Raw genomic sequence first — 23,737 nt, forward strand, 5'->3', positions numbered from 1 at the left:
CTTGTTAGCAAATTCTCTCAGCATTTGTTTGTCTCTGAAATACTTAAGCTCTCCTTCAAATTTGAGGGAGAGCTTTGCTGGATAAAGTATTCTTGGCTGGAAATTTTTCTCACTCAGAATTTTAAATATATCGTGCCACTGCCTTCTCGCCTCCATGGTGGCTGCTGAGTAATCACTACTTAGTCTTATGCTGTTTCCTTTGTATGTGGTGAATTGCTTTTCTCTTGCTGCTTTCAGAACTTGCTCCTTCTCTTCCGTGTTTGACAGTGTGATCAGAATATGTCTCGGAGTGGGTTTTATTTGGATGTATTCTATTTGTAGTTCGCTGAGCATTTATGATTTGTGTATTTATGTTGTTTAGAAGATTTGGGAAGTTTTCCCCAACAATTTCTTTGAATACTCTTCCTAGACCTTTACCCTTTTCTTCCCCTTCTGGAACACCAATGATTCTTATATTAGGACGTTTTATATTATCTATCATATCCCTGAGGTCCATTTCAATTTTTTTCAATTTTTTTCCCACTCTTTCTTTTATGCTTTCATTTTTCCATTCTGTCATCTTCCAGGTCACTGATTCGTTGTTCGACTTCCTCTAGTCTTGTACTATAAGTGTCCAGAATCTTTTTAATTTGGTCGACAGTTTCTTTAATTTCCATCAGATCATCCATTTTTTTATTTAGTCTTGCAATGTCTTCTTTATGCTCTCTAGAGTCTTCTTGATATCCTTTGTATCCCGTACTATCGTCTCATTGTTCATCTTTAGTTCTTTAAGTAGCTGCTCCAGGTGCTGTGTCTCTTCTGATCTTTTGATTTGGGTACTTGGGCTTGGGTTATCCATATCGTCTGGTTTTTTCATATGCTTTATAATTTTCTGTTGTTCTTGGCCTCTTGGCATTTGCTGAACTTGATAGGGTTCTTTTAGGATTTGTAGACCAATTGAAGTCCTTATCTCTAATTTATCAGATCTACAGCTTCGTGGAGTACACTTTCTCTAACTAACCAGCAGGTGGCGTCCACGAGCCACCTGTTCTCCACAAGCCAGTTCTCCCCTGCTTAGCCGTTTTGGTGAGTGGGGGAGTGAGTCTTGTGGGGCCCAATTGGTGTACCAAGCTTGCGTGTGTAGTTGGTGTTGCCCGCTCTGTACATGGGGTGTGTTTCTGGGCAGTCAGGGAAGGGTGGGTGGCTCTAACAATCAAATCTCCCTGGTGATCGTAGAGTTTTAAAGCTGCTGCAATAGTCTAATCCTTCAGTTCAGTCCTGCTACAGTTTGTCTCTTCCACTGACCCACAAGTCCTTGGTATTGGCATATGGCTCCTGAGACTTGCAAGTGAGCCCCTCTTCCAGGCTGTGCACGCCGGGTCCTCTGTTGAGGGATGGCTGTGCTATGTCACAGGTGAGTGCCGTCCCCCCAGGGCAGTTCTGGGCTGCTGGGCTGTGTAGGGAGGCTCCCAGTCTCCTGAAATGATGGCTGAATGGGGCTTTGTTAATTCCACCACTGTTCCACCTTCCCAACTCTGGGACAATCAGATGAGGTTGCAGGGAAGGCTAAAGTCCATGCCCAGTTTTGTGGTGTGAACCTGTTATTTGAAGCACTTCCGTCACACTGGGTTGTCTGGGGCAGCTCTGGGCTATGGGGCTGGCGATGGGCAGGAGTGTTTCCTGTCCACCAGGATGATGGGTGTGAGCGGACAACCCCCTTTTCTTGGGAAGTTGTAGTGTTTAGTGAATTTTCTCAGCCACTGGATATTGCCTTTTGTCTCAGAGCTCTCTTAGTTCTCCTCTTGTCTCGACCTGCCCAATTGCAAGTCTTTGAAGTTTTCTGTATTGGGCTTCTTAGAGTAATTGTTTTAGAAAAAGAAAATTGGATTAGAAAAAAAAAGGGCCCTCTTCAGAGATCTAATGGGTTATTGAAATGCTAAGAGACAAAGCAATTAGGGCCATTAAGGAAAGTTCCACAGGGCAGAGAGATCAGCTTTTCTTCAGGATTTGCATATGAGCCTCAGGGCCTGAGCTCTGCCCTTCCCCTTTCTATGTTCACCAGAACTCCAAAAATCCTCTGCTTTTATTTTGGAGTTTTTCGTGTTGTTTTTTCTCTATGCCTGTCTTCTCTCTGCTGGTTTGGCTGCTGTCAGATTCTCTAGTGTCTGGTCTCAGTCTGTCTGTGGTTGGAGTTTGGATCAGTAGAATGAGTTTCTGATAAGGGCTGCCACTGCAGTTCTCCCTTCTCCTTCCCGGAGCTGACAGCCCCTCCTCCCATGGGACTGAGCCTGGCAGGGAGGGGTGCGGGTCCCCTGGGCACAAAAACTTACAGATTTCACTGATTTCAGCAGTTCCACGTTTTCATGAGTATTGTATGAAGTATGCCCAAAGTCAGATTGCTCTGTGGTGTCCAGTCCACGCAGTTCCTGGCTTTCTACCTACTTTTCTGGAGGAGTAACTAAAACATGCTGGTCACCAGTCCGCCATCTTGTCCCGCCTCCCGGATTAGCTTTTATAAAGGGAGTTTGTTTGGTTACAAATTTACAATCTGAAGACCATGAAAATGTCCAATTTAAGGAATCAACACAAGTATACCTTCACTGGAGAAAGGCCATTGGTGTCCAGAAAACCTCTGTTAGCTCGGAGGGCACATGGCTGGCCTCTGCTTGTTCCCAGGTTTTGTTCCAAAATGGTATTCTCCAAAATGTATCTTTCAGCTGCAGCACCAAGCTCCTTTTATGTGAGTTTTTTTATCTAGGACTTCAATGATTAAATCAAGACCCATGCTGAATGGGTGGGGCCACACCTCCAAGGAAATAATCTAATCAAAGGTATTACCCACAGTTGGGTGGGTCACATCTCCATGGAAACAACCTAATCCAAAGATTCCAACCTAATCAACACTAATAGTCTGCCCCCACAAGATTGCATTAAAGAGCATGGCATTTTGGGGGACATAAGACATCCAAACTGGCACATTCCACTCTGGACCCCAAAAGGACATGATCTTTCCATATACAAAAATACATTCATTCCATCACAATATCACAGAAACTTAAATAATTTCAGTAACAATAGTTAATTACAAGATCCCATCAAAATCAGTTACAGGTATGGTCTGTCCTAAGGCAAATTTCTACTCTATCTGTGGATCTGTGAAACTTAGAACAATTTATTTACTGCCATAGGATAAACATTCCCATTGCCTTAGGGAGAAATTGAAAGGAAAACAGGGTTCACAGGACCAAAACAATTCCTAAAACCCATAGGGCAAACTTCATTAGATTTCAAAGTCTGAGAGTCATTTATAGAATCATGTTTTATCCTTAGGGCTTGAGAAAGAGTCCAACTCTTTCTAAGGGCCTTCACAGTAATCTTTTTCTCTCTAACATATCAACAAATTGGGGAGACCACCTTCTCAATTCCACCTTCCTCAAACATTGGGGTCCCCCCTGGACTCTCTTCCATCTCCAGGGCACAAGGTCAACCCCTTCAAAACAGTGGGGTGGTGGCCATGCTCTCCCCAATCCCTGGGGAATATGCTCCACCCTCTCTGAGGCCTGGGGTGGCAGCACTCTTCCTGAGCATCTGGGTGGAAGGTCCCCAATCTGCCTCTGGGGCAAACTCACTCTTTCCATGTGCATGCACTGCTCCTTTCTCCATACCCTAGACCTCTTGACTCCAGGCATCAATCTTCATGGCTCTGTCTTTGAAGAATTTTTTTCCTTCTCCATCCCCTGCAGTCCAGACCTGCAGTGGTTCCGTTTATACAGACCTCTCAAAAATTCTGCAGGCTTGGCATGCAGTTTACAGGGGTCAAAACCATCAGACAAATTCTTTCTGGATAACAAATTCTTTCTGGATAACTCCATCTCCAATCCTGGCTTGTACTGAAATGGCAGTCAGGTTCCATGTTTGGTTAAATCCTCACGTGGAACTATAGCCTCTGGGGTCTCACTTTCTGGAAGCCCAGAATTTTCCTAACTATCAGTTTCAGGTTTCTTTGTACCCAAGAGTTCATTTCTCAGCATATCTCTGTCCTGTCGCATTTTACTATAAGCTGCAAGGAGAAGCCAGACTACATTCTGCACACATAGTCTAGAGATCTCCTCAGCGAAGTATCCCAGCTCGTCTAAGGCCTCCTTGGAAGTATCTTTAGAGTCCATATTTCTACCAACGGTCTCTTCAAAGCAGTCTAGGCCTTTTCTATAATGCTTCTCACAATTCTTCCAGAATCTTCTCCTTATCCATTTAAAAAGCCGGCCCAACATGTTTGAAAGAAAGGAGATCCATGTTTTAAAGTGGCAGAGAATTTGGCAAAATTGAGTCCTGGCAATTACATAATAATGTAGATTACAAGGGGTGACAGTGTGATTGTGAAGACCTTGTGGATCACACCCCCTTTATCTAGTGTATGGATGAGTGGAGGAATGGGGATAAAAACTAAAGGACAAATGGGTGGGATGGGGGGATGATTTGGGTATTCTTTTTTTACTTTTATTTTTTATTCCTGTTCTGGTTCTTTCTGATGTAAGGAAAATGCTCAGAGATAGATTGTGGTGATGAATGCATAACTATGTTATCATACTGTGGACAGTGGATTGTATATCATGGATGATTGTATGGTGTGTGAATGTATTTCAATAAAACTGAATTTAATAAAAAAAATTGAGTCCTGGTGTCAGATGGAAGGCAGAATTTGAAAGCAACGAGCTGTCTCCAATAATTTGCATATTCTAGTTTATTCACATAAGTGAAATAAAATATCTGTCGTTTTTTGTCTGGTTTTTTTTTTCATTTAAGGTGATGTCTTCAATTTTCATGCATGTGGTAGCATGTATCAGAACTTCATTCCTTTTTACATCCAAATAACATCCCACTGTATGTATATACCATATTTTGTTTAACCATTCATCTGTTGATGGACACTTCGGTTGCTTCCACCTTTTGGCTATTGTGAATAATACTTCTATGAACATTGGTGTACCGCCAAACTGATTTCACAAACCTCCTTTAGATTATCAAACACTGGAAAAGGGAGGCTGCTTAGGTATAGGTGATTCATTTTGATATTTTCCACTCTACTGTATTCTGTTTTGTTCTGTTCTATTTCAATTTAAAAATACTGCTATTCGAGACCCACCAAACTGAATGTTATGACCCGCTATTCAATTCTATTTTTATTGAAAAACTGGTTGGTCGATTGAGAATGAACTAAAAAATAAATTTTAATATTGGTCTGGACTCTACACTCAAGACTCACTCGGCCTAATGTCTCTTTCAGACTCACCCTGTGATTCTGGGAGAGCTGGAACCCTCTGACATGCACACACACGCACACTGGCCCCACTCCCCCTTAGTCAGACAATGGCACCCATCTCCATCCTATAGGGGTCTGGGCCATCTGCTTTCTGAGGACCCTGGATCCCCTTAATCCAACCATACTCTAAGCCATGGAGAGGAAGAAGTTGGAAGCAGAGAGAAGAGAAAGAAATAGAAGAGCAAGTCGTGAGTGAGAGCAGAAGTGACCTCAGCCTGCCTTTGCACGTGATCTTGCCTGTGTAGGAAGCAGTTCTCTGTCTTTACTCCTCCCCCTGAGTCTCATAATGGATCCCCCTGTCCCTTGCTCATTCAGCAAACACTCAGTAGAGCTCAGTAGAGCTGACTTTGTGCCAGAGTTCTGCATGCCCACCTTATTACAGGAGATTGCCGTTCCAGGGCCCAAGGGGAAGAATGGTGGGTTCCGTAACTGAGGGCAGATGGCTAGGTGCAGAAGGAAGGAGATAGGTGCTGAGGTGGCATGTCCATGTCTCTTTCCACTCTGCAGATGCTTGGCCTGATTGCTGCCATCCTCAATACCTACAAATGTTTCACCGCTTTCCACTGAGAGGCACATGTTAACACTGACTGGTGGGAAGAATATCTGGGTGTTGGGTCTTCTGCAGGAGCTGCAGAAGAAAATGCCTTGTCCACAACCCACTCTTGGCTGCAATCCTAGCCCTGGGAGACCTCAGAGGTGTCTGTTCACCTCCCTTGGACTCGGTGTTACCATCTGTGAAGTGGGTCAGTCCTCCACTGCAGACTACTCTGTGTGTAAAGTTTACTATCTGAGTCCCCAAGCCCAGGAAGAAGGCACTGGGCCCCTGCCCCCCAAGAAGCCACCCCCACTCTGTCATCTGCCACTCCTATATACCACAATGACTGGTCCTGAAGCCACCGACTGTATTACCGATTCCTGCTGACCCAAGTTACTCTCAGCATTCCCTGTCTCCCAGGAGGATCTGGAGCTCGGGGTATCATTTAACTGCTACCCCCATCCTCCTCTATCAAGGCCCGTAGGACCTGCCTTCCTTGAGTGCTGAGCCACTTCAAGGTCCCTGAAGGTGGGGATAGCCTTTTGTGAGACATTTATGTAAGTGAATAAATATATAATCAACAAACCAATCCAGGAAGGGCACCTGTAAGTAAATGGGAAGGGGGTGGGGCTTCTGCAGTGCCCTCTTTGCAAGTTTCCCTGCTTTGACCCTTTAGCTTTTAGTCAAGACCTAAATTTTAAGGCTAAAAATTCAAGAATTGGCACCTGGATGCTTATTACCTGCTATTTTTTTTCCTACTTACCTTTTCTGATTTTTGTTTACTGACATTCTCCCCTATCAAACTGTTAACTTCATTAGGGGAAGAATCACTGCCTGTTTTCCTTCTTTTAAAAAAATTTTAATGTGGTAACTTACATACAACATTTTAACCCCATTTCCTATTTTAATCACTTTCAAGTGTATAATTCAGTGGTATTAATCATATTCACAATGTTGTGCTATCATCACCATCCACTGCCAAAATTTTTGTTCTCTGCAAACAGAAACTGCACTCATTAAGCATTAACTCACTACTCTCTCCCAACCTGTAATATACGTTCTATCGCTATGAATTTTTATGTTCTAGTTATTTCATGGAAGAGAGATCATACCATCAAGTGTGTCCACAGCCCTTAGTGAAACAGCTATGGACCAGGTGAGCGCTCAGAGGTAAGCTGCTTGAGATCAGCTCTATTGTTGGTTGGCTGCAGGGCAGTCAGCCAGGTTGCCTGACTAGGCAAATCTCTGAGCCCCTCTGACCCTCAGTTTCCTCCTCTGCAAAGTAGCAGTCCCAGGCCCTCTTTCACTGCAACCCCATTCCTCCTTCCACTACAGCAGCAGTCTGCCCAAGGGCTCCCCCCTTGGGGTCAAAGTCTCCAGACCCCCTTTTTCAAACCTTCAAACTTAGATAGGGCCTCCTCCTCCCTTCCCATGGCCAGTGTCCTATACCACCCCAGGGTCTTCCAAGCCTTCTCTAGTCCAGGCTTCCACCTCCCCCCACTCTTCAGGGAACCTGCTTTCCCCATTTCCTGAGTCCCCCAACCCCATAAGGCTCACGACCCAAACCCTCCCGCGTCCCCACAGGCTCCAGGGGCGTGCCTCACCCCAGCCCCACCATACCCTTCCGTTTCCCCATAGGGACCCTCTTAGGCAAAGATTCACTGCAAACTGACGGAGCGCCTACTACGTGCAAAGCTCTGTTGGAGGCTGGCAGAATTCCCTGGCAAATTTGGGTTCTGATTCTGTATCTCCATTTTTAGTTGTTAGACCTTGGGCCGGGCCCTTACTTCTCCAGGGCCCACCTCCTCTTTCACTTATAGGAGTGGGATAAGAACATGCCGTCGGTGGAAAGAGGAGCCCAGCCCCGGGTCCTCAGTAAACAGAGGGAGCGCCTGAGGCCGAGCGAGGCGGAGCGCACGTGCGGGCTCGCACAGCCAGGCCTCCTTGCTGGCCGCCAGGTAGGTCACCGCGCTGGACTGGGCGCCGGGCCCGGGATCGGCCGGTCTCAGCCGCGTCTAGGCCGGGGCGGGTCGCCAGGTGAGCGCGCCCCGGCGCTCGAACTGCGTCGCTGGCGACCCTGCACCCACCCGGCCGTCTCCTGGCCATGGAGCAGCGCGCAGGGGGCGCTGCGGACCCTAGAGGGAGCAGAGGAGGTACCCGGGAGAGGAGGGGAGGGAGCGCATTCCCTGCCCGCGCCTCGCCCCGCCTCTTTCTTCCAGCAGGTTGCAAAGCACAGCAGTTTCCGAGCCCAAGCGGCGGCGTGCAGGGGCCCAGCGACCAGGGCAGGGCTGCAGACCCCCTACCCATCCCCACTCCGAGGGGGGAGGGCGCACCCAGATCCTGGGTGTCTCTGGAGTCTCCTGGGAGACAGGCGGGGACGGGGTTGCCCAGGGTCACTGGGGACATCTGGGCAATTAGGATCTGGGGTTAATGTGGGTTTGGGGAGTAGCTCGGGGCCTCTGTGGAGGGGGAAACTTGTTCCGGGGAATATCTGGGGAAACGGGGTCACCGAGGGGATTTGTGCAGGGTGGCTGGGTTTCCCCAGGATATTTGGAGGCAGAATCGGGGGTCGCGCGGTTACGGAGGCCGACCGTGTTCTCTCGGGATATCTGGGGGACCTCAGGGTCTCCGGAGATATTGAGTGGGGTGAGTTTGGAGTCTCGGGGAATTGGGGAGCAGTCGGGGATCTCCAGAGGTATTCATTCGGTGGTGGAGATGTCCAGGAATATTGCAGCAAAACGGCTGTCTCCAGGGATACTGTGGGGCGGGTGGAGGACCACGGGCATAGCCGGGATGGTCGGGGGTCGCGGAAGACGTTGAGGGGCAGTTGGTGACCTCTGGAACTATCGACGGAGTGGTCGGGGGTCTCCAGTTTGTCGAGGGACATTTCTAGGTCTTCGGACGTCTGGAAGCATGGGGGTTCGCCGAGGCTCAGGGTGGGCGCTGACCTGTCTCCCTCACCCGCGCAGGCCCCGGCGTGCCCCCGCGCGCAGGCCCCAGTGCCCGTCAGCTCCTGGCGCGGCTGGACGCGCGCCCCCTGGCGGCCCGAGCTGCAGCCGATGTGGCGGCGCTGGTGCGCTGGGCCGGCGCCTCATTGCGCCTGCGCCCCAAGGAGGGTGAGTGACGGGGGAGTTGCCCTCCGTGGGGGCGGGGTCTAAGGGGGACTGGGTGTGCTGGAGGCGGTAGGACCCGGATTGTCAGGTACAGCCCTGGACCAGGCCAAGCGGGTGTAAATTAAGGGGGGGGGGGTGGTGGGGGTGGTGGTGAGGTGGGGCTAGGATGGTGAACCCGGGCGCAGGACCTGGCGTATCCGATGAGGGGCGGGACCCGGTGTTATCCTAGAATGTTAGTATAGGAGGTGTGGCCAGCAGGGTTATTCCAGTAGGCAATGCCAGAAGATTTGTTGAGGGTTGGGGGGCTGGATAGTTATTTTCGTCAGCGGGTCTTGGAATGTGATTTTTAGAGGAGGCGGGGTCTGGAGAGTTATTGCGGTGAGGAGGTAATTAAGAGGTGGGCGTGGAATGCTGGTTAAGGATGCGACGGGGCTTGAAATGTTATGAATAGTTTGAGGTTCAGAGGGCGGGGCCTGGAATGTTTGGGAACCATGGATTATCACGCTTCCAGGTGGACCTAAGGGTGTTATTTGAGGGGATGGTCTTGGAGTGTTTTAGAAGCGGGCAGTTTGATTATTCACATGGCCCTGGGCTGGGATTATTATTTAAGAGGTGGGGTTGATATACACACAGTGGAATAATTTTCAGCCCTAGAAAGGAATGAAGTTCTCATACATGCTACAACATGGATGAGTCTTGAAGACGTCAGTTGAGTGAAATAAGCCAGGCACAAAAGGACAAATATTGTATGATCTCATGTCTATGACATAATTAGCATGCCGGCTACCAGGGGCAGTGGCAGGGTGGGGGATGGGGAGTTAAGGCTTAAACTGTATAGAGTTTCTGTTTGGAGTGATGGAAAAGTTTGGTAATGGTGATGACAACACAATATTGTGAATGTAATTAACATCACCAATTTGAATACTTGAGAGTGGTTGAAATGGGAAATTTTACAGTGTACATGTGTTACCGGAATAAAAAACATTTAAAACCCATAAAACTGTAGAACGCAAAGAATGGACCGTAATGTAATCCAGACAGTTATTCATTGGGGCAGAGCCTGTATGATCACTTGAGGGCTGATCCTAGATATTTCTTTGGGTGGACATGGCGTGTATGTGCGTTTGCCAGGTGAGGCCTTGAATACTATTAAAGAGTTGAGGCTAGAATGTTAACTCAGGGGGCAAGCTCCAGATAGTTTCCACAGAGTTCCCCCAAGGGCCCCCTCAGCCTCCTCTTCTTCCTCAGCTGTCAGCTTGCTGGAATCTGCGGACATCGAGGTCACGGACAGTCGTCTGCCTCATGCACCTCTTGTAGGACACCAGACCCAGGTAGCACCCCATCCTCTTTTTTGAGACCACCAGCCTCCGGGACCTGCAACCTATGAGCCCCCATCTCCTTTCTCCAGCATCATCGGTCAGAGACCCTGAGTAGGAGTAAGGTGCCACCCATAGTGACCCAGGATGAGGCACGTTGTGCTTCGAAGCCGTCCCAGGCCTCTGGTCGGTTCTGTGTGGAGCTGATCCGTGGTTCTGAAGGCTTCGGCCTCTCCTTCAGTGGGGGCCGAGATGTTGTGGCTGGGGATGCTCCGCTGGCAGTGCGTGGGCTACTGGAAGAGGGGCCAGCACAGCGCTGCGGTCGTTTGCAGGTGAGCCCCGGGGCGCCCTTCATTCGTGGGTGCTATCCCCGGCCCCACCCTATGCTGGACTGCCCTCCAGAGTTCCCTCTCCCTATGACACCCCTCGCCTCGCGCTCTTGCAGGCCGGCAACCTCGTGCTTCATATCAATGGGGAGCCCACGCACGGCCTCACTCACGCCCAAATCGTGGAGCGGATCCGGGCTGGCGGCCCCCGCCTCCACCTCGTGGTCCGCAGACCGCATGAGACCCACCCCGGCAAGCCGGAGAGGATGGAAGGGCCTGGAAAAGGAGGTGGCTGGTGTCCCAGGGGAGAGGGGTCCGGGATCTGTGAGAGAAAAGAGAGGGTTGCAAAGTGGAGGGGCTGGGGTCCTGGGTGGGGAGTGGATAGTGATCTCCCAGGTGAGGGTCGGGGATTTGATGTCTGTGGGAAGGGGTCATGGTATTCTCAAAAGGGGGGAGGGGGAGCAGGGTCCCAGGATAGAAGTATAGGTGAGTTTCCGAGGGGAGGCTTTGGAGGTACTGGGAAGGGAGAAGTGGGAAGGTGTTTGGGGTAAAAGCGGGTGTTCAGGAGGAAGGGTCCAAGTCCCCGGAGAAGGCATAGTCGGTCTCAGCGGGGAGGGGAGGTGTGGGATTCTAGAGGGTAGGTGTCTAGTTCACAAAGATGAGGGGTTGACACGGGAAAAGGTTGGGAGTGGAGGAAGGAGAGGTAAGCGAGGGGAAAATTGAGGGTCCTGAGGTCATTGGTAGAGGTTTGCTTTCCTTTGGGGGTTGTGGGAAGTGATTCTTCAGGGGTGTGTCCTGAATCCCGGAGGAGAGGGATTTCTGTAGAGGAGGTGTCTGGGGTCACCAGGGGTGGCATCAGTCCATGAACGGCGTGTTCGGACCTTGAAGGGAGACTTCTCTAAGGGGCAGGGTCCGTGTCTCCCACAGCCCCTGGGGTCTTCCGCCCTTGACCAAGGGCCCTGCTCTCCGCATCCCCACCCCTGCCCAATCTAACCCGCAGTTCCGCCATCCCTAGATGGCAGCATAGATCCTGGGGGGCCGAAGGTGACGAAGTCTTGCAGCGCCAGCGCTTCCCCACTTCAGTACCCCGGGTCCCAGACGACATCCAAGACCCGGGGCAGCCCCAAGCCCAGCCAAGAGGCGGCTACCGAAGGCGCTGCTGTTCCTCCTGAGCACCGCACAGAGGACCTGGACGACCAGAGCTCGGGTTCCCCAGGACCCTGGCTGGTGCCGAGCGAGGAACGTCTCTCGCGGGCCCTGGGGGTCCCCGGGGGCTCCCGGCTAGCTCTGGAGATGGCAGCCGGTAGGCGTAGTCACTAAGCATGCATCAGACGGCTCTGTGCTCACTTGGGACGGCCCATCCCGGTCAGGCGTGCCCCACCTGCCGCGCCCTAGCATCTCTGGGAGAGCCACTGACCAGCCCGCTCTCCCCTCCCGGCGTCAGTGGTACGGCCCTCCCTGACTGACCAGCCCTAAGCTTAGTGTCCCGGGCGGGGGAAGCAATAAAATGGTTCGATCCAATCCTGACTTGCCAGGTGCTTTGGGCGGGGTGGGGCTGCCTGGTCCACCCAGTAAAGAAGGGAGTGTGTCGATCCGGTTTCGAGGCTGGCCTCTTTTCGTAACCAACAACAAGCTTACTTTGTGCTGTTTGTTCCATGCCTCCAGACGGTTTTTTTTGTTTGTTTGTTTGTTTTTTAATGCTGCCAGCCCCCCACCGGGCGTGCTCTGTCCCCACTCCTGTTCTCTTCTCCAACTCCTGTTCCAATCCCTGTTTATTCATTTCCCTTTTTTGGAGGTGTGCGGGGCTCCCAAGAATAATTGTGCTTGCCATGTTGGGGAATGCAGAGGATGGGCCTGTTATTACGGAGGGGGTTCTCCCAGTATACCCGGACCCCCTCCCGGTATCGTCCCGACCCTCAGCTAACGTCCGCATAGCGTGGCTAGAAGAAGGGCGGTCTCCTTCGTCAAGAGCCTGCGGTCTCCCACTTCCGGGCTCGTCTGCCAGCTTTCGCTGGCACGTAGACTGCCACCCTTAGGGCACGGACTGGGGCCTGGCGCCCCATTTAGGGCGGAACTGAGAAGGTGTGAGTCAGCGCCCCCGGGCGGGCCAGGCTAAAAAAAATGCTATTGGAACCCTTGGGCCGTGGCCACCTTTTCCGTAGATGGTGACGAGCTGCAGCCGGACTTGTGTGCACACGCCACATGCTGGGCGTTCCCGGTCTCAGGAGAGGTCCAGAGTCTCCTCAACCCTGGGAACTGAGTCCCACAGTCCGGGTTTATACGACCAGCCCAGGACTCCAACCCCGCTAGTCCCCAAGTGGGCGCTACCAAGGCCAGAAATGTCCAGTCATCTCCGCTGTCACCACATCCTGAACACTTAGCCCCATCCTCCCAACCAAGGAAGCTGTGGTCGGGCGGGAAAGGGAAACTCGCGTCTCTATGGGGTGGGGGGGGGGTGGGGGAGAGAAATTAAAGGACCCAAGAGTTCAGAGTGGGCTGGGGAGGAGAGTGTGACCGCTGAGCTAGACAGGGAGAGATGGGAGTTGCCAGGTAAAGGGGTGTAGACATTGTGGGGGTGGGTGTCGGGCTTCCAACTACCCCTGACTCAGAGCTTGGTATAGTTGTGGCTCTATGGAAGTCAGGAAAGGGCGTCGAAGTCCCAGCCCTATAAAAACAGTCACACCCAGGAGACTAATAATAGTAACCCCAGCCACCAGTTAGGCTTATCCCTGCCACATCTTTACTCCCACAATCTCTTTTCATCTCTTTACATCCTGCTCAACAACCCTGTTATGTCCATTTCACAAAAGAGGGAGGGAAGTGAGCTATTTACCCAGAGGAGGTAAATAGCTTGACCAAGGAGAGGAATCGAGGCAAGATTTAATCAAGAGCAAATTCCCAAGCCTGTCTTCATAACTTTGCTTGCATTGGACAAATATTAATTGAGCCCCAACTGTATAACTCACACTATGGTAGGCACCAGGGAGATGCTGGGGAATCAAAAATAGACTCCTACCTTCACATATCTGATTTAGTGGGGGTAAAAACATGCTAGACATGAAAATCAATAAATAAAAGATAATTTCAGAATTATTCTGATACATGCAACAACATGGATGAGCCTTGAAAACATCATGTTGAGTGAAATAAGCCAGGTGCAAAAGGACAAATTTTGTGTGTTCTCATTGATGTGAAAGAATTAGAATGAGCAAAATGCATAGAGTTTGAAACTAGAATACAGGCTACCAGAGGCAGTGGCAATGTGAGGAATAGGGAGTTGATGCTTACATTGTACAGGGTTTGTACTTGGGGTTATGGAAAAGTTTTGGAAATGGATAGTGGTAAAAAAAATAGATAATTTCAGACAGATATGAAGATAGCAAAAGGAGGTTATGATGGGGGGTGATGGGGGGCTGCTGGCCTTTTGGAAATGTGACATCTGAGCTGGAACCTGACCAAAAGCCAGGTGTAGAAGAGCCAGGGGAAGGGCACTGACAGCAATGAAAAGAGCAACTACAAAGGCCCTGAGGCAAACCATGTTTGTTTTGTTCCAAAAATTCAGGCATGTCCTCACAGAGTTGGAAACCACACACTCAGCACTGGGAAAATTATGTTCCATCCCCTTCCACCATTCAAACACTTTTTCAGCAGTGTGATGGTTAGGTTCATGTGTCAATTTGGCCAGGTGATAGTACCCAGCTGTCTGGTCAAGGAAACACTGGCCTAACAATTGCTGCGAGGATGTTTGTGTCTGGTTAATAAACCAATAGGCTGGTTTATTAAATCATTAGTCAATTGACTGCAGCTGTGACTGATGACTCACCAAAGGACGTGTCTTCTACATGAGAGATTGCAAATGGCTGGATTTAATCCAATTAATCAATTGAAGACTTATAAGTGAAACAGTTAGAGGACCTTCACTTCTTTGGCTGCCCAGTGAAGCGTTTCCTGAGGAGTTCATCGAAATTGCCGGTTCCCTTCCTGAGGAGTTCATTGAAGTTGCTGGTTCGTTTCCTGAGGAGTTCATCGGACATCTTCCTTGGAGTTGACAATTTGCTGACTGCTCTACAGAATTTGGACTCGTGCATACCTACAGTTGTGTCAGTCACTTTTATAAATCTGATGGTCAAGACACCTCTCATTGATTCTGTTTCCCTAGAGAATCCTAACTAATACAAGCAGCATGGACTGAAAGAAGGGAGCCCCTTCCTTGGCTTTAGAGGCCCCAGGTTAGCTGGGAGGACAGGCAGGCCCTTGGTTGAACTGTCCTGGCCTTCCAGCCATGACTCTCCCCATTTCAAATGAGATGAAAATAAAACCAATGAACAGTCTGGAGAGCATGCCCCTCAGCACTTCTAGAAATTCCTGATTCCAGTCGGCCAGGTGCATGTCTCAGATGCAGACATTTAGGCCCAGTTAGGAGAAGTTGCTTGCTCATTGTGTCACAACCTGTAAATGTCATCAGTCTTGTCACCCAGTCTTGCACCCTGGGTACCACGTCCTCATCTTGCTACGACCACCCCAGCAATAAAACTGCATTTCTTTCCCATTTAGAGCTGGGCTGACAACTCCTCCTCTCAGAACCTGAACATCTAGGACTTCCCTGGGAATGCAGAACAGAGAATCAAACCCTGGCCACACCACCCCCACCCCCGGGCTCTGACATTACTGATAAGGTCCACCACCATTTACTGAGTGTTTCATGCTCAGCAGGCCCTGTTCTGAGCCTTTGCACTAGCATTCTCAGTCCATCCTCCAGTGCTAAGAGGTTTATTCGAGGGTCCACAATCCTTTATCCACAATTCTGAAGTCCTCGAAGCTCAGGAAACTGACAAGTTTTCCCACAAGTTTGGCACCATTTGGTTACAAAACCTGATCTGACCTAAAGAGGGACCATTTTCAGTTTTGACTTATCCCACTCGTTGTGAACATTCACACTTTTCGTTGAAGAAATCCCAACATGTTTTTTGTTTGTTTATTTTTTTAATGGGGCAGCTTTGGACCCAGATGAGAGTATTAAGTAATTTATTGTATATGCACAGGGAAAACTCTCCAAAATCCGAAATATTCTGAATTCCGGAATCATACCTGGCCCGCGTCTTTCGGGCTTTAATCACCTTTCTGTTTTTCCAGCTAAGGAAACGTAGTTATTCTCTTAAAGCCATTTTCCAGCAGTCCTGAGTTGAAGCAGTCTCAGGCGCATTTGTATTCTAAAAAAGGCAACGGGTCTTGCCATTACCGCGCCTAGTACCCCAAACTGTGAAGCCTCACGAGCCGGAGCCCCGGAGATGGAGAGCACCGAGGGGCCGTACTCAGGGCCGGGAGTATCTTCGACGGGCTGGGCGAGGGGGCTTCCGGGGCGTCAGCCACCTGGCTCGGCCCCCTCCGGCCCCGCCCGCTTCGTTGCGCGCAGTGATTCACTCCCTCCTTCGCCCGGGGGGGAGGCCCCTTCCCTGCCAGACGGCGGGGACGAAAGCTGGGCGCGCAGCGTCCTCGAACCCCCGAGCAAACGAGCAGGATCCCCCCTACCCCCAAGAACACCGACCCACGTCATGGCGGATTCCGAGCGCCTCTCAGCCCCCGGCTGCTGGGCTGCCTGCACCAACTTCTCACGCACCCGAAAGGGAATTCTCCTGTTTTTTGAGATTGTGAGCGTCCCGGGGCAGGCGGGGTGGGCAAAGGCGGGGTGGGGTGGCTGGCTGGACCACACGGAGTCGTGCGGCCACGGGCGAGGCAGGCACGTGGCCGGGGGTGCTCTGCAGTGGGACGTGGGTGGGTGAGTTCATGGCCCAGGGCTGAAACTAGGGGCGTGGGGCGAGTCGGTGGGGTTTGGGGAAGGTGGCAGGGAACTCCTGGTCCATGGGATAAGGCTAAGGGTCCACTGCTCATGTGGGGGAGGCGTGGGGGGAGCCCGCGCGGACTCATCGAAGGGGTCTATTGGGGAGGTTGGGTGGGGGGCCTCCTGTGGCAGGGCGGGGTGCAGCTTTGGCCCTGGCGGGCGGGCTGGCAGCGCGCCCAGGGGCGGGGTCTGTTGGGGCGGAGCCCTGTGTGCGCTAGTCCGGGGTGGGGGGAGAGCGCCCCGGCCTTTGCCGGCTCTTCCTTGTCCTTCTGGGGTCAGGGTGGGAGGTCCTTTAGTTCTCCGGGCCGCTCAGGAGCCTGGGTTTCCAGCTTCCAAAGTGGGAGCCGCCTTTGAGTCACTTGTAATAGGGGTGCGGCGCCTTTAACGGAGCCCTGCTCCTGGGGTGTCACTCACCGCTTCCCAAGAGGTTGCTGTGGGAAGCCGCAAGTCCCACCCCCTCAAGGTCCCGCGGCTGGCTCTGGCCGCGCTCCAAAAACACATGGGAGTGCTCCTCCCTGTAGTCGCCCCTGTCCTAGAAGAGATAAGGAAGGAACCTTAGGCACCCAATTCTACCCCTCACTAGCTGGGTGACCCTGAGCAAGTCACTTAACCTCTCTGTGTCTCAGTTTTCTCATCTCTAAAATAAAGGCACTAATAATAATACCCACCTCATTAGGTGGGTGTGTTGATTAAGGGATATAATACTTGGAAAGCTCTTAGACTAATGCTTGGAGCACAGTAAGCAGTGTGCTCTTACTATTCGTCATCTTTCCAGCCCCGGGAGGCATCTGCGTTTGAGACCTTCAGTTTAAACCAGTCTCTTTAGCTTTGGGAGCTGATGGACTCCCCCTTTCCCTTGATCCCTGCAGATACTGTGCCTGATGATTCTGATCTGCTACAGTGCCTCCTACGGCTACGAAGGGTACTCCTCCTGTCGGTGGTTGAGATGATCCTCGCTTCTATCTTCTTTGTCGTCTACTGGCCCTGGAGTGTGAGAAGGGGGCTGACAATGAGGAGGCTGGGGAGGAGCTAGAGCACCTGGGACTTTGTCCTGCGGGGTGGGGGGGTATCTCTGGGTGCTGACTTCCTCCTCCTCTCCTTCTCCCCACACTTCACAGGACTTTTTCTGAACTCTCATAGCCACCATCCTCTACCTGATCACCTCTATTGTTGTTCTCGTCAGCAAAGGAAACCACTCCAAAATCATCACTGGGGTAAGGGCCTTGGCAGCAACTCCAAAGCACAGGGAGAGGGTCTCAAGGATGCAAGGGTCTTTTCTGCCTCTGCTTTTGGTGGAAAGTGTGTGACCCCTGGCCCATCAGGCTGGCCCTTGGGGCCTCAGTGTTCATGCTGCAAAAAAGTCTGGCCCAGACCCTGGTTTTGCATTCCCAGTTCCCTCCCAAGATTAGCAATTGCCATCAAGAGCTGTCCCTTGTCCAGCCCAGGGACCTTTGTGGGAAGTACGAACAGGTGGCCCCTCAGTCAACACACTAGGCTACCATCTGCTGGGACTTTGTTTCTAAATATACAGTGTGAATAGCACCCCTTTCACATGTGGGGCCTTAGTGTGGTTGCCCTGTGCTGGGAGGTACTGGGAGGAGGGAGGGTGGGGGTAGAGTCTAGTCTCCTGGCAGTTCCCAGGGGGTTCTTTGACTTCCCAACCTGGGACTTGATTTGTCATCCCTGCAGGAGGCACTGAAGGTGGTGGATACAAGTGAGTAAGAGGCTGAGTAGGTGACCAGCCTAATCCAACCACCCTCACTCCATCACCTGCCATCCACAGGTACTGGGCCTAACTGCTGTGGCCCTCTTTGGCTGTGATGCCTATATCACCTTCCCCATGCGGCAGCAAAGACATACAGCAGCCCCTACTGGTAAGTGTATGTATGTGCCTGGGTGTGGGGGAGGCAAAGAAGAGAAGATAGGGGTATGTTGAGGGGGTAAAGAGGGAAGGAAAGGGCTCTCCCAAGGGCATGAATGCTAACTTTATCTTTTTTGGTACTTATGGCTTTGGCCTATCCTTTCACAGGCTTCAGTTTTCTTGTCTGCAAAATGGGCATATGGATCTGGCCAATGCTTTCTCTCTTTTCTTTACCCTGCAGACCCAGCAGATGGTTCCGTGTAGGAGAACTCCCCTCATTTCTCTCTGCAACCTGCAAATAACTCCTCCATCGCAATAAACCCTCCCTGCCCCCCCCCAACATTCCCAGCTATCTCCCAGACCCCTAAAGAGGTAAAAGTGCCTTTCTCAGGAGAATTTGTCTTCTGGCCTGCCAATCGACCCTCCTGGGTGTGGCCACATTTCTGCCTGTGCTTAGGTCGCCCTTCCTTCTGCAGTATCCAAAAGGAGGAACCAGTTCTGCCTCAACCATGCCCCACCTAAGCCATAAACTGAATGGGGAGGGTGCCTCAGGTTTCAGAACTCCAGGCCCTAGGTTTTGACCCTCTCCAAATAACCTCCTTGGTGTGGGGGTGGTTCTATGGAGGAATAAATAATAAACAGAGGGCTAGAAAATATGATAATGAATAAATTAATCCTTTGATGAAAGGTGGATAAACTCAAGCATCATGCCAGGGAAATAATTTGGGGGGAGGGGGCATCTGGAACAAGGAGGCAAAGAAGCCAGGTCTGTTTGACAACAAATATTAAATTATACTTTTCAATAACACAAACAGACAAAGGAGGGAGGGAGGAAGGGGATCTGTGACTCAGGTTTGGGGGTCACCATCAACACTGACTGGAGAATGGAGGCCACAAGGATTTCCTTACCTTCAAGCCACGATGCAGTTCTTGTCTCGGGCCTGGCGAGGCATCCCTGGGCGCGGGTCCCTGGGGAGTGAAGGGGGTGGGGAGTTGGAGGTCTTTGTTGCAGGGTCCTGAGTTGACACGGGCCGGCGCAGGTGCGGGGGGCGGTGGGATGCGTTCCCCTAGGAAGAAGCCATCGTCTTCTGAGGACTCAGAACTGGGGCTGGAGGGAGAGCTGGAGCAAGATTCCGAGTTAGACCCGGAACCCGAGTGACATTGATGGTGGCGACGTCTGCCGGGATGGCGGCGGTGGTGGTGGTGGTGGTGGTGGTGATGGTGGGGGGGGGGCTGACGGCGGCGACGGCTGGGGGCCCAGGGCGGGGGACTGCGTGGCCTCCGGCGCTGGGCTGGGGGTACGCTCAGGGTCTGCCGGGGGCCTCCCTCAGACACCAGAGGGTCTCGGAAGCTGACTCGCGGAGTGCTCTGGCGGCCGAAGGCACCATCTTCGGGATGCGGATCCGGGTGGTCGGGGGACCCGGGGGGTGGTTCAGGGGTGTTGCGGAGCCCCAGCTCGGGCATAGAGTGGTGGTGAGGGGCCCCTCTCAGAAAGGGGGCGGGCTCTTCGGGGCCAATGGCTGGAAAGGGAGAGATGGATTGACTCCATGTGTCTGCCCCAGCACTCCAGCCCGCTCCCTTCCTGTGGGGAGGCCTGTGGAAGGGCCTTGTCTTCTCCCCTTCCCCCATCAGGGCTGGGAAAGTGGAGGCAGGGGTCGGAGAGGGGTAGGGAGTTGGGGGTCCGGGAAGTAAGAGGCATGGTGTAGGCTGAGATTGGAAGTAAGAACGCAGGAGGAGCAGGACTGGATTCTATGTTGGGCGGGATCAGAGAATGGGGGCGTGGCTCCAGTGGGAAGAGTATGGGGCATAGGTTGGAATAGACAAGTTTTATGACAGTGTGAGGGCGGTGCCTGGGATCAGAGGGTGAAAGGTCAAGGGCTGAAGAAAGGAAGAGGAGCTAGGGGTCCAGAAGGAACAAATTGAGGTAGGGGGTGGGCCCTTTACAGAAGGGGACGGAACCAGGGCTCACGAAGTGGGCGCATTTGGGGCTGAAAACTCGGCTGAGTTGGGGGCGGGGTCAGGCACATTAGGTGAAGGGCGTGGGCGAGACAAGCGGAAAGGCAGGTTTTGAGGCAGGGGCGTGCCCTGGGCTGGGCTGGGCCCGAGGGTGCTCACTAGGCGCTGGCTCCGGGCTGGTTACTTCGGTGGCGGTCTCGGACGCTCCCTCGGCAGCTGAGAAAGAGGCCACCGAGGCTGCTAGAGGCGCCGAGATGGTGCCCGCGCTCCAGCTGCGATGGCTAGTTCGGGTAGCGGCGGGCTTCGGCCCGAGGCTGCAGGCGCGCGAGCAGAAGATCAGGCCACCGCGCGGCAGGAAAGGGCGGCCCAGCAGGGCTCGCCCGCAGCGACTGCAGCAGAAGCAGCGGTCCGAGGCGTGCCAATGCTGGCCCTCGTAAGCCATCTGGCCTTGGTCCAGGCCTGCGGAGACCGACGTGAGGGGGAAAACTGAGGCAGAGCTCCCGGGTTCCACCTCCACCCCTCCTGAATGGGGCCCTCCCCGGGAAGAGGTGGAGAATCTGAGACCGGGTGCCCCAGGATACGCACACACATCTCTCCGGAAGGGGGGGTGGGAGAATGCAGGAAAACCGAGGTTTGGCCCTGGCCCCAGCGTTCCCCGTCCTCCTTGTCTCCTGGAGACTGGCTGGTAAATGTTTTCCCCTCTCCTCCCTTTCTTTCCCAGGATGCCTCTCCCAGAGGGCTAGCCCTAAATGGGGGTGGGCATTGAAATCTGACATGGTCCAGACTTAGAAATTAAGGGTGACTTCAGGTGAAAGGTGGGTGAAAGACTGGACCTCGAGAATGAGGTTTGGGTGCTGGAGGTAGGGCTTAGAAGGGAGGGCATGGCCTTGGTGGTAAAGGAGTGGGTTTTAGAGGGTAGGGTGTGGCTTTGAAGGTAGGGCCTAGCCTAGGCTGCCGGTTGAGAGTCCTGGAGAATAGGGCACAGCTCAGGGTTGCAGGGACTGGGCTGAGGGTAGGATGTGGCCTGGTGAGCAGGGAATTAGAGAGCACTCTGGAGGTGGGCCCAGATGTGCAGTAGTAGCCTAGTATTGGTTAGGTGGGGTTTAGAATGCATGGCATAATATGCATAACGGAGGCAGGGGGATGCTGGGGGTGAGAGTGAGGGTGTGGGCCTGCAGTGCTGGCGCTAGACATAGAATATAGGGTATAATGGGGGTGGGGTCTGGAGGGCAGGAGGAATCCTGGTGGGGGCGGGTTGCTGTGGCCCAGCTGTCTACCCATCCTTCCCTCTTCCCAGTCTCATATTCACCCACCGATGTGCTCCCCACAGCCATCACAGTACTCAGTGTGGCGGGCCTCGTAGCAGGCGCAGCAGTGGGGGCGGCTCTGATGCATGACATAGCGCTGGCCTCCTGGCAATGCTTCACACTTGAAGCAGCAGAAGTGACCCATGTGCCAGTGCCGGCCCTCGGCCTCTGTACACTCAGGGGAGAAGATGATCTGGGGGATGCAGACCATCTGTGGCGGTCAGAAGGGCCTGCCCCTGGCCCCATCCCTCTCCACTCCCAGCCTGGGAAAGGGAGGCATGTACCTCATCACAGGCCTGGCAGCGCGGGCGCAGGCGTTCGGCATGGTGGCGGCCATAGTAGACCTTGCCAGTGTGGTAGAAGTAGATGAGGTCCACGAGCAGCTCCCGGCAGGTGGTACACACAAAGCACTGTGGGTGCCAGCAGGCGCCCAGGCCTGTGCGGCTGGCAAACACTGCGATGTCCCCGCCTCCAATCTGCTTCCCGCACTGCCAAATGACAGACAGACACTGGCACCACCATCACCAAGGGCCACACTGGGCTTTCCTCAAGGAGGGTCTTTGTAACTGGCCTGCTCATGGGGTAGCTTTGATACAGGCCATGCCCAGTATGCGGGGTGGGGGTGGGGGCCCACTGACATAGTCTCCATCCACAGGGAATTTAGCAACAGATATCTTCTAAGTGTAGAATCTGAGGACAGCATTTTCCCAACTGGGGTGGGGTGGGGGAAGCTTGGGGACAAATTCCTCCTACTATGGGGCTCTATGGGTGGGTTCTTGAAGACAACTCCTGACCACAAGAGGGCCACAGAGACAGCACACATCCACAACCACTGCGTGGAGAAGAGGAAACCATAGAGGAGGTTCCACCCTCTAGGACCTCTTTAGAGACAGACCTTGTCCAACAGTGGGATCTGAGGGACAGCTTTCACATACTGGGGGCCCCAAAGATGGCCTACTCACCAAGGTGGACTTAGAGACATTCCTTGCCCAAGATTGGGATCTGAGGGACAGACCCTGTCCACCAGAGTGAGCCTTAAAGACAGGCAACGAGGCCTAAGTCTCCCCAGGGCCCGAGAGAGCTGCACCCCAGAACTTGGAGCATAGGCACTGCTCACTGCGCAAGGCCCGCCGTGGCTTACCTCCTCACAGATGGCCCCAGTGATGGTTACGGGGAAGATGCACACAGTGCCATGACCCAGATTTTCACGCTTCTGCTGCTGGCTGAAGGCCCTGAGTTCTTTTTTCTCCTCCTCATCCAGCGCTGTGCAGTATTGTGCCTGGGAGTTAGGGGAAGGGAGGGGCGTCTTCCGAGCTCCTTCCTTGATGCTTGCCCCCACTCTCTTCCAAACTTCATCCATCCCCAAAAAGTCTACTTGTAGATATTTAGAAGGTACCTCCTGTCTGAAATACCCAATCCTTACCTCTCATTCCAAGGCCCAACTATGGTTTTGCCAAGGAGTAGCCCCTGTTTGCCCCTGCTGGTTCACACCTTTCACCTCAGATCAGCTTACCTGGTCCTCTTCAGATCTTGCCCATTTCTTCCCAGCTCCCCTGCATTTGCCAAGGCCATGCCCCCTGCCTGAGATGCCCTTTCACTCTTCTCTGTCCTCACCTCACTGTCGTGTGGGGGGAGCTGGTGCAGCAGCTGCTTGATCCTACATTTCTCTCCGGGGCTGTTGACATAGGGGACCTTGTCCTCTGGGAGGCAGCTGAAAAATTGGTATACCTGGGAAGACATGAGGGATGGGGAAAAAACAATTGAGACTAGGGGTGAGGTGAGATGCAGAAGGATGGTGGGTCTCTACTTTGAGAAAATTAAAGTCATCAGAAGGGATCATCTACTGACTCCCCCCACCTCTCCTTCCTACACGATTAGTTTCCCCTCCAGGCCAGTTCATTTCCATCAGCTCCCAAACCTGCCGAGAGTTCCCTCATGGCCTGACCCCACTTCTCCCTCCAGCTGCTGTCCCATTTTTTCCTTTCCCTTTACAGAATTCCTCAAAAGAGTTGTTTGTACTTGCTGCTTCCACTTCCTTTCCTCCCATTCTCTTTTGGTTCCACTTCCATCAGGCTTTCACTCCCACCCCTCCTCCAAAGCTGTTCCTGTCAAGGTCATTGATGATACCCACACTGTTAAAATCATTGTTCAGGCCCCAGTCCCCATTCAAGTTGACCCACAGGTA

The 23,737-nt window shown here is 52.5% G+C and overlaps 3 protein-coding genes across 3 annotated transcripts; 2 read left to right on the forward strand and 1 right to left on the reverse strand.

The window, feature by feature from the left end:
* Window positions 1-7,839: 7,839 nt before the first annotated feature.
* MAGIX (MAGI family member, X-linked) lies at window positions 7,840-12,109 on the forward strand. The gene is made up of 6 exons (XM_037824692.1): window positions 7,840-7,987; window positions 8,804-8,950; window positions 10,196-10,278; window positions 10,356-10,595; window positions 10,709-10,877; window positions 11,605-12,109. The coding sequence occupies exons 1-6, from the start codon at window positions 7,939-7,941 to the stop codon at window positions 11,907-11,909; spliced, it is 993 nt and encodes a 330-aa protein (XP_037680620.1). The 5' UTR covers window positions 7,840-7,938; the 3' UTR covers window positions 11,910-12,109.
* Window positions 12,110-16,032: 3,923 nt separating this feature from the next.
* PLP2 (proteolipid protein 2) lies at window positions 16,033-18,395 on the forward strand. The gene is given in 5 exon segments (XM_037824700.1): window positions 16,033-16,237; window positions 17,298-17,355; window positions 17,358-17,419; window positions 17,547-17,642; window positions 18,212-18,395. Coding segments are annotated over 5 exon segments (465 nt in total). The 5' UTR covers window positions 16,033-16,141; the 3' UTR covers window positions 18,365-18,395.
* An 805-nt stretch (window positions 18,396-19,200) lies between these two features.
* Window positions 19,201-23,292, reverse strand: LOC119525879 (prickle planar cell polarity protein 3-like). Its single transcript, XM_037824676.1, is given in 7 exon segments — window positions 19,201-19,341; window positions 19,343-19,809; window positions 20,405-20,704; window positions 21,559-21,745; window positions 21,837-22,040; window positions 22,694-22,831; window positions 23,167-23,292. Coding segments are annotated over 7 exon segments (1,563 nt in total).
* Window positions 23,293-23,737: the final 445 nt, after the last annotated feature.

Source organism: Choloepus didactylus, assembly GCF_015220235.1.
Source record: "Choloepus didactylus isolate mChoDid1 chromosome Y unlocalized genomic scaffold, mChoDid1.pri SUPER_Y_unloc1, whole genome shotgun sequence".
NCBI lineage: Eukaryota > Metazoa > Chordata > Mammalia > Pilosa > Megalonychidae > Choloepus > Choloepus didactylus.